At 40.1% G+C, this 10,000-nt stretch overlaps 1 protein-coding gene and 1 long non-coding RNA gene across 2 annotated transcripts in view; both read right to left on the bottom strand.

Moving 5' to 3' along the window:
• LOC135115118 (uncharacterized) overlaps positions 1-2,733 on the bottom strand; it is a 20,648-nt gene extending 17,915 nt beyond the window's left edge. The window contains exon 1 of the mRNA XM_064031619.1: positions 2,446-2,733. Within this exon, the coding sequence (XP_063887689.1) occupies positions 2,446-2,563 (118 nt within the window). The 5' untranslated portion in view covers positions 2,564-2,733. The remainder of the gene's footprint in view (positions 1-2,445) is intronic.
• A 3,366-nt stretch (positions 2,734-6,099) lies between these two features.
• The window catches only part of LOC135114762 (uncharacterized), a 4,817-nt gene continuing 916 nt past the window's right edge, over positions 6,100-10,000 (bottom strand). Inside the window, exons 2-3 of the long non-coding RNA XR_010275667.1 lie at positions 6,954-7,032; positions 6,100-6,556 (exon numbers count right to left, since the gene is read on the bottom strand). This is a non-coding gene — a long non-coding RNA (uncharacterized LOC135114762). The remainder of the gene's footprint in view (positions 6,557-6,953; positions 7,033-10,000) is intronic.

Genomic DNA, 10,000 nt, shown 5'->3' with positions numbered 1-10,000 from the left:
TGTCAATTTAGAAACTTTGGTAATGAAGAGATGAGAGGAATCACAAATGACCGTATTTCAATTTACTTATGATCAAGGATATCGTAGAAAAATGTATCTCAGTGCTAATAATTCGTATAAGAAATGTAGTAATAACAACAATTATAACGCAACATTAATTCATTGTTTTCCATTTCCCTGTTTAATTAAGTTGCTCAAAAACAAAGCGTCTTTTCGTCAGTCTCCCAAAAATATCAAAATTCTCTCTCTCTCTCTCTCTCTCTCTCTCTCTCTCTCTCTCTCTCTCTCTCTCTCTCTCTCTCTCTCTCTCTCTCTCTCTCTCTCTCACGGGAAGCTTGTTTACGCGTCAAGTCCCTTTTTCCCACGCGAGACTCTCCTCCCAACACTCCATATAATTCCCAGTGTCTAGTTTCCTTCCCTGACAGTCCGTTATCTTCATGAAGGCAGCCCCCAGCCCCGCCATCACCGTCAACCCCACCACAACTTTCCGATTTACAGAGCGTGAGAAGATGCAATATGGTATGCACTCTTAGACAGCTTAACTTTCTCCCATGACTGTTTTTAAGGGTCATAGGGATGATTGGCGGTGTTTCCATACGTGGTTTTTTTTCTTCTTTTTTTCTGTCGTTGATGCAGAATTCTTCGTAAACTGTCGCTGGAATCGTGAAAATATCCTAAGAAATTTATTTTTTTATCTCATGAGGACGATTTTCTAAGGTAGCAGGGATGATTACTACTTTTCTCATACCTGATTTTCATGTTATTGCAGAATCCTTGCTAAACTATCGCTGGAATCACGAGAAAGTCCATGAAAACCGTGTAATATAACCCCCATTAGCTTTCTCTCATCAGGATTGTCTTCAGAGGACACACAGATGATTGCCAGCGTTCTCATACCTAACTTTCCTGTTGTTAAAGCAGAATTCTTGCTAAACTATCACTAGAATCATGACTACTGGGATAATTTTGACTACTTTTTGGGGAATGCGACCTTAAGTAGGCTTTTTCTTCAGCTTTTTTGTTGCCCTTGACCAGAAACTCCCTCTTACATAAAAAAAAAAAAAAACAAGAGTCCTTGAGAACCACAAAGAACTTCCACTGCTGCTTATTAAAGAGGTCAGACGGAATTCAAGAGTATGATTCTATTTCTTATTCAAGTGGCGTTATAATTGACAAGAAGACAAGAAGACTTCAAAGAGGAACTGGGGAGCTGACACCAACATTCCTTCAAACGGACACTGTTACCAAACATCCACAGCGATGTCCAAAGGAGAGTGCAAGTCATTACCATTTAAATGACCAACTAACTTCCTCAACGGACGAACTCTCTCTGCACGTGTTTCCTCGGACATGTATCGTAGCACACCTTTCGGCTCTCTCTCTCTCTCTCTCTCTCTCTCTCTCTCTGAATTGTTTAAGTTGATCCCTTTCCTTTAAGTCAACCGCCGCCCTTCATATGAAAGTTTTTTGCATGCCGATGAGTTAATCCACCGAGGATCAGAAGAGGTGGAAGGCTGAGTGGAAAATAAGGAACGCACTGGCTCCACGACTCTATGCAACGAGAGAGAGAGAGAGAGAGAGAGAGAGAGAGAGAGAGAGAGAGAGAGAGAGAGAGAGAGAGAGAGAGAGAGAGAGAGAGAGAGAGAGATTTAATCACGAAAGAAAATGGAAAGACAAGGCGAAGAAACATGGGCGAAACAAAAAGAGAGAAGAAGAGTCTACAAGGACGAGGAAAGAGAAAAAGAGAGGGAAATCATGATAAAGCAAGAGAGCATGGGAGAAAGGAAGGGAAAGCTGCCTGGAAGAGACAAAGAAAGGAAAACACGGTAAGACATTTGTTTCCACTCCTGGCTGCTTAGAGGAAAAATTTCTCGTTCGGCGTGTTGGGAAAAAAAATAAGAGGAAAGGGAAAAAAAGAAAAGAATAGTAGTAGCAGAGAGAGAGAGAGAGAGAGAGAGAGAGAGAGAGAGAGAGAGAGAGAGAGAGAGAGAGAGAGAGATAGAAGCAGTTAGGAATACGGGTCCTCATTTGTGGTCTTACGAGGTGGTCCTTTTCTGGGGCTGATAAGAAGAAGGTTCCTATTTTTCATTAAAACTAAAAGGCTCGTGTCATTTCCATCTATGAAAATGAAAATATGATGTTGTGACCTCGAGGAACGCGGGGACAGAAATAGGAAAAGGAAGAAGAGGAGGAGGAGGAGGAGGAGGAGGAGGAGGAGGAGGAGGAGGAGGAGGAGGAGGAGAAATAACGTGCAAAGAGATACTAGATAACGATGATGCCTGAGGATGAAAAATGAATAAGGAGACTGAAAAATATGAGAGAAAAAAAACAAGAAACGATGATATTGAAACCTACCGCCAAATCAGAAGGGGAAACTAGGAATGGGATGAAATTGTAAGTAGTGTGGTGTGATGGGTCCTGCAGGAGTGAGGAGGCGTCACTCACCGAGGAGCAGCAGCAGGAGGGGACAGCTCAGGCGATGGTCAGGAGGGCGAAAGAGGAGTTGCTGGCGGGACATGTCTACTGAGGAACTGACGGAAGGGAAATGAGGCAGCCTAGTCATTTATTTCTACTCCTCCTCCTCCACCTGCTCCTCTTCTTCCTCCTCTTCCTCCTCTAACCCACATATTCCACATGAATTTATGATATCCCCTCCCTCGTGTTTCTTTAATGCCATCTTCGTGTCTGTCGGTGACTAATACACAGCACTCTTGCCACTCCATCGTGCGGGCCTCCACCCATTATCCGCACTTCACATGCTAATCTATCCACATTCCAGCACCCACAGCGACTTTCAATCATGTCTTCGCTTCATATGATCAACTCTCTTCACCATTCCAGTATCGCCACCTTCACTTCGTCCTCACACTCATCTTCTAAGCGCCATTCACCATTCTATCAATACATCCACCTTTCCTTCCCATTCCCGTCACAACACATTCCTCACCACACTCTCAAGGCTCCTTCATCACTTCTATTTCTTCTTCACATTTCATCTGTTCACCTCCTTCATGACCCAAGCCTTCCTTCACTACTTCCCCACCAGCAGCCCACTTTCATTTCCACCCTTCTTCCCCTTACACTCCACCTTCTAGCTTCTTCAAAATACACGCCTCCTTTCACTATATTCCCATCACTAGTCCCTTCTCTGCTTCCGCCCCCTTCCCTTCACATTCCACTGTCTTAGTTACTTTAAATCATACTCTTCCCTTCATCACTCCATCACCAACTCTACTTTTTCCTCACATTCCACCTTCCCAGCCCCTTCAAAATAACAGTCCTCCCTTCACAAATCCCCATCACTTTCACCCTCTCCCCCTCACACTCCATCTTCTATCCCCATCACCACTTCCACCTTCTCCCTTTCACAGTCCACCTTCTCATTCCCTTTAAAACACTACAGTTCTCCCCTCCATTCCTTTCCATCACCTATCCATTACCACATCACGCCATAAGACAATCCTCCACGCACTTAGACGTTCCCCACAACACGAGTACGAGTACTTACCAGAACGTTATAAAGACGAGAGCGCGGCTGGGTGTTTACAAGACGCTAGATGAAAACAATTAACAAGAAGAATCCTAAAGGTATAGGAAGAGGAGGCGAGGATCAGAAAAATTATATAAAGTAGTGATATCCTCGTGACAAAAACAAGTAATTGGACCCAAACAAGGGGTAAAAATATATCCAACATGAGTTTCTTTTTAAAGGTCACGTACGTACAATGGGGTACGAGGAGAAAGTGTGAAACGAAGATAAGGTGGGAAAAGAATGACAAGAGATACTAATGTTTCCTTTACATAAAATCGTAGGTCATGAAAAAAAGAAAAAAAAGTATTGGAAATTCAGGCACAAATAAAGTACGAGAAGGAAAACACAGGAAAATGTGAAACGAAAAGGGGGGAAAAAGAAAAAAAAAGTAACATAAGCTCCTAATATTTCCTTCGTAAAATATCATACGCCATAAAAAATAATAATAAATAATAACAATAATAATAATAAAAAGTATTGAGAGTTCAAGCACAAGAGAGGTACGAGAAGGAAAACAGGAGAAAATGGGAAACGAAAAGGAAAATAAAAATAACATAAGCTACTAATATTATTACCTTTATTAAAAAAAGAAAAAAACATTGTACGCCATGGAGAAAAAAAATAAATAACGAAGATCAGGCATAAGAGAGGTACGTGAAGGAAAACAGGAGAAAATGCTAAGCGGAGAGGGAAAAAATAATAAATAAACTAACCTAACCTTACATAAACTAATGATATTTTCTTAAAGACAACTCGTAGGTAGGCCATAAAAACAAGTAAGGTACAGTGAGGCGTAGAGCAATGCATGAGCCGAAGAAATAGTACATGTGGTTTTGCGCCAGATTCAATTTACTTTTTTGGTTCTTTTTTACTTTTTTTTTGGGGGGGGTTTCCTTTTTTTTGTTTACTTTTTTGTTTACTATTTTGGTTTACTTTTCTTTTGCTTACTTTTTTTATTCTTGTTTACTTTTTTGGAAATGGTGTTGTAAGAGTTTATTTATTTATTTTCTCCTCTTTCATTTCTTCTTTCTCATCTTGAATCCTAAGCTGGTCTCCCTGACAGATGAAAAGTTAAGCAGATAAGTCAATGGATAAATAAATAAATAAATAGAAGGAAAAGGAAAGGAAATTCGTCTCTGGTCTCCCTGACACGTATAGAATAAGTGAATAAATAAACAAACTAATTAATTAATAAACAAATAAACAATAAAAAAGAAAAAGAAATTCGTCTCCATAAATTAATGAGTGAATAAATAAAGTCGTTCCTCTTTTCCTCGACTTTTTTTATTCGTTATTATTATATTATATGTTATTATATTTATTCGTTATTTATTTTTTTCTCCATGGCGTGCGATGTTTTTTTTTTTTTTTTAATAAAGGTAATATTAGTAACTTATGTTATTTTTATTTTCCTTTTCGTTTCCCATTTTCTCCTGTTTTCCTTCTCGTACCTCTCTTGCGCTTGAACTCTCAATACTTTTTATTATTATTATTGTTATTATTTATTATTATTTTTTATGGCGTATGATATTTTACGAAGTAAATATTAGGAGCTTATGTTACTTTTTTCTTTTTCCCCCATTTTTCGTTTCACATTTTCCTGTGTTTTCCTTCTCGTACTTTATTTGTGCCTGAATTTCCAATACTTTTTTTTTTCATGACCTACGATTTTATGTAAAGGAAACATTAGTATCTCTTGTCATTCTTTTCCCACCTTATCTTCGTTTCACACTTTCTCCTCGTACCCCATTGTACGTACGTGACCTTTAAAAAGAAACTCATGTTGGATATATTTTTACCCCTTGTTTGGGTCCAATTACTTGTTTTTGTCACGAGGATATCACTACTTTATATCATTTTTCTGATCCTCGCCTCCTCTTCCTATACCTTTAGGATTCTTCTTGTTAATTGTTTTCATCTAGCGTCTTGTAAACACCCAGCCGCGCTCTCGTCTTTATAACGTTCTGGTAAGTACTCGTGTTGTGGGGAACGTCTAAGTGCGTGGAGGATTGTGGAAAGCTTGCCTTATGGCGTGATGTGGTAATGGATAGGTGATGGAAAGGAATGGAGGGGAGAACTGTAGTGTTTTAAAGGGAATGAGAAGGTGGATTGTGAAAGGGAGAAGGTGGAAGTGGTGATGGGGATAGAAGATGGAGTGTGAGGGGGAGAGGGTGAAGGTGATGGGGATTTGTGAAGGGAGGACTGTTATTTTGAAGGGGCTGGGAAGGTGGAATGTGAGGGAAAAAGTAGAGTTGGTGATGGAGTGATGAAGGGAAGAGTATGATTTGAAGTGACTAAGACAGTGGAATGTGAAGGGAAGGGGGCGGAAGCAGAGAAGGGACTAGTGATGGGAATATAGTGAAAGGAGGCGTGTATTTTGAAGAAGCTAGAAGGTGGAGTGTAAGGGGAAGAAGGGTGGAAATGAAAGTGGGCTGCTGGTGGGGAAGTAGTGAAGGGAGGCTTGGGTCATGAAGGAGGTGAAAAGACTACAGTTTTAAAATAAGTTTAGATGAGGGTTTTGAAGGACTAGACTCACACCGAAAGGTATCATTGAAGATCTAGTAAAGTTGTTCAGTAATTGAATCTTTATTTTTGGTAAGTAAAATTGCCTGCATGGGATTGCTAAAAATAAAATTATATGTGGCATTAGCAGTCAAAGGGTTAATATAACTAATACACATACTACACACATACATTACCAAATTACAGACTTAATATGTTGAGATGCTAGGCGGTTATAAAGTTTTATGTTCTTACAACTTCTCACAGTAGTGTACAAAATGAAAGGTCACACCAATCATGTGTATGTGTGAATATATATGTTACTATCTTCCTTTTAATCAACAGCTATTTATTACAGGGACCATTTGTGTGTGACCTTTCTTCACTGTCCAGCAGAGGTGTTGAAGTCTGGTACATACTTGGTGATGTCACAGAGTTCCAGAGGAGAGTGAAGCAAGAGACTGAGGTGCTGCAGAGGAGTCCAGGTGAGCGGTGCAGTGCTTGGTTATCATTACCTGAGACCTGAGGAGCAATAGTAGTAGTTGTAGTAGTAGCAGTAGTAGGAGTAGTAGTAGTAGTAGTAGGAGTAGTAGTAGTAGTAATAGTAGTAGTAGTAGTAATTATTTTGAGAGGACCCAAGGAATAGTAGTTTTTCTGATCTCTCTCTCTCTCTCCTCTCTCTCTCTCTCCTCTCTCTCTCTCTCTCTCTCTCCTCTCTCTCTCTCTCTCTCTCTCTCTCTCTCTCTCTCTCATTTCCACAACCAACCAAGCCTCTAAAAAAGAAGAAAAAACTCTCTCTCTCTCTCTCTCTCTCATTTCCACAACCAACCAAGCCTTAAAAAAAGAAGAAAAAACAAACAAAAAATACGGCAGTTGATTTACTTTGCACCCTAACCTGGCTGTGCTGTGGCTTACTCACCTGTGCGGCTTCCAATGACGATAAAATTTCTAGATGCCATGGGGACACATTTACCTTTTATGAAACCCCATTGCTCAAACTGGGAAAACAAAAAAACAAAAACAAAAAAAAAAAATTGAGGATGAAAAAAATAAATGAAAAACTACTGATGATTACTTACCCACTTCATACCTGGTGACTCTTTCCCTTCTCTCCTCCCTGAAGTGTGTTGATGATTAAAGCAACCCTATGAATTTTTTTTTTTTTTTTTTTTTTTTTTTTGGTTGATGGCTTGCTTTAATGTGCATTGGGGAAGTCACATACAATCGGTGCCCTTGAAATTATTGAAGAGCAAGGGTCCTGTATTCTAAACCCAGTGGGAGGTGAGTGTTGTTCACCTCCAGGGATTTCCATTGTGAATTTGTATTTTGGGGTCTTTTTCCCTTAGACCTGAATTTTATGCCCCCCCCCTCCTCTTACCCTCCCCCAGTGATGCTGCATAATGAAACTGGCCCTGAAAAGTGGCTCTTGGCAGACCACAGTTCTGCCTTACTGTCTTCTTTTTTTGTTTATTTATTTATATGTTTATGAGGCTGATGGTTGACTGGACATGGCCAAGACCAGTCTCTGAGAAATCCCCCAAAATGAAAAAAAATCCTCCCTGGAAATCCTCATAAAGTAAAATATCCCCAAAAAGAAAAAAAAGAAAAGAAACAAGAAATCCTAAGAAAAATACTTAGAAAATGCCTAGAAATATTCCTAAAATAAGAAAGCACTCTAAAAATCCCCAGAAAATAAATTCTCCTTAAAAATCTGCTAGAAAAAATCCCTACCAGAAATTCCCAAAAGTAAGAAATCTTCCTCAAAAATCCCCAAGAAATAAAAAAAAAAAACCCTTCCCAGAAATTCCCCAAAAAAATTAGAAATCTTCCTAAAAATCTCCATGAAACAAAAAATCTTCTACAGAAACAAGAAATTCTCCCCAAAAATTCCCAAAAATAAGAAATCTTCAAAAATCTCAAGTAAAAAAGAATCTTTCCCAAAAATTCCAAAAAGTAAGAAATCCTCCCCAAAAAATCCTCAAGAAACAATAAATCCTCAAAGAAATCTCCAGAATTAAATCTTCCCCAGAAATACCCAGAGGTAAGAAATTATCTTCAGAAATCCTCCAAAATAAGAAATCCCCTCAAATAAGACATCCTCCCCATAAATCCCCCAAAATAAGAAATCCTCCTCAGAAATCCCCCAAAATAAGAAATCCTCCCCAGAAATCCCTAGAAGTATGAAATTCTCCCCAAATATCATCAGTAAACAAAAAATCCTCCACAGAAATCCCTCTAAATTCCCTTATTAAACACCAGAGAGAGAGAGAGAGAGAGAGAGAGAGAGAGAGAGAGAGAGAGAGAGAGAGAGAGAGAGAGAGAGAGAGAGAGAGAGAGACTTCCCCACAGAAATCCCATTGAGAAATCTTCTGGTATATTTTCCCTTAAATTCCCTGAGTAATCCCACCGAGAAATGCCCTAAATAATTAAACTCCCTAAAAAAATTGAAAAATTCCACAAATCCCGCCAGTAAATCCTCAGATATATTCTTCCTATAAATTCCTTGAGTAAAACCACCTGGAAAGCCCAAGAAATTCCCTGAGAAATCCCTAGAAAATTCCCTACCTAGAAATAATGTAAATTTTCCCTTTATAAATCCCTAGAAAAAATATTCGACGTCTTGGATGGAAGCGGTGAGGCGGCAACGTGATCAGAGAGAGAGAGAGAGAGAGAGAGAGAGAGAGAGAGAGAGAGAGAGAGAGAGAGAGGGAGAAGAAGAAGAAGGGAGGGCGCGAGCTTTGTGTGTGCATTACGTCAGGTTGGGCAAGGCAGGGAAGGCGTTGGGGCGAGAATTGATAAGAAAGAGTGATGCACCTCTTGTTCGATACGGGGAATGGGAGGTTGGGGCTTGGGAGAGGGCTGAGGTTCGGGAGAGGAGAGAGAGAGGGGAGAGGCATTATTTGGGAGGAATTTCAAGGCTTCCCAAACTTTTAAAAGGAAGGTTCTTATGAATACATTTGCGAAATTCTCACTCGTCGTTTCCGTTCTCGTACTTGTAAACAAATTTCGAGTTTACATTTGCGCGGGATAATGTAACGTCACTCACTGCTTCTAGAATGAGAGAGAAAGAAAGAGAGAGAGAGAGAGAGAGAGAGAGAGAGAGAGAGAGAGAGAGAGAGAGAGAGAGAGAGAGAGAGAGAGAGAGAGAGAGAGAGAGAGAAGGGGGATGGGCGGTTTCTCAATCTCCTTATCACCAGAGAGAATAATAATTCTCTCCCTGCTATTTGGTACAGCTTTCCTTAATCACCGACACTGGGACAACTAACTCTGGGACATCCCTTCTTGTTCTGCAGCCTTCTTCAAACATCGTACTGACTGGAAATTGCAAAATATATTCTCTTTATGCTTTCTTTCTTGTGTAACCTTATAAAGAGTACATGCATTGCCTCTAGTGCTTTGGATTGTTGCACCTCGCAGTGAAAGGGTAACATTTGGACTCAACACCCTAAAGTTTACAACATTGACTCCTATTCGTAAACATTTCTTGCGTTTATCTCCACTCCTTTCAACACAGCCGCTCTGGTGGAGGTTGCTGGAGTTACCAAGGGTGTTTTCATGATACGAGTGACAGTTTAATAAGTACTCTACGTCACCAGTCACCAGTGGGAAAAAACACCCATGAGAACGCGACTAATCATATACGTGACCTTTAAAAAAACAGTTCAAGTGCGAGGAGAAAATGAGGCTTTAGAAAATAGTTCGTAATCTGGAGTGAACGGAGAAGGATGAGGGAGAGGACAGGATGACATGAGGAAGGATACTGAAGAAAGAGAGCGAACTTAGGGAAGAGGCGTGCATTAGGAGAAAACATGATAAGGAAGAAGAGAGTAGGATGAAGCAGAATCTTGGAGAGAGAGAGAGAGAGAGAGAGAGAGAGAGAGAGAGAGAGAGAGAGAGAGAGAGAGAGAGAGAGAGAGAGAGAGAGAGAACGATATGGGGAACGGAAGAGTGCATTATGATGGTGGA

This window comes from Scylla paramamosain, chromosome 28, assembly GCF_035594125.1.
Source record: "Scylla paramamosain isolate STU-SP2022 chromosome 28, ASM3559412v1, whole genome shotgun sequence".
Taxonomy (NCBI): Eukaryota; Metazoa; Arthropoda; class Malacostraca; order Decapoda; family Portunidae; genus Scylla; species Scylla paramamosain.
Note: the sequence above shows the minus strand (reverse complement) of the source record. Positions and strands in the feature narration are given on the sequence as shown.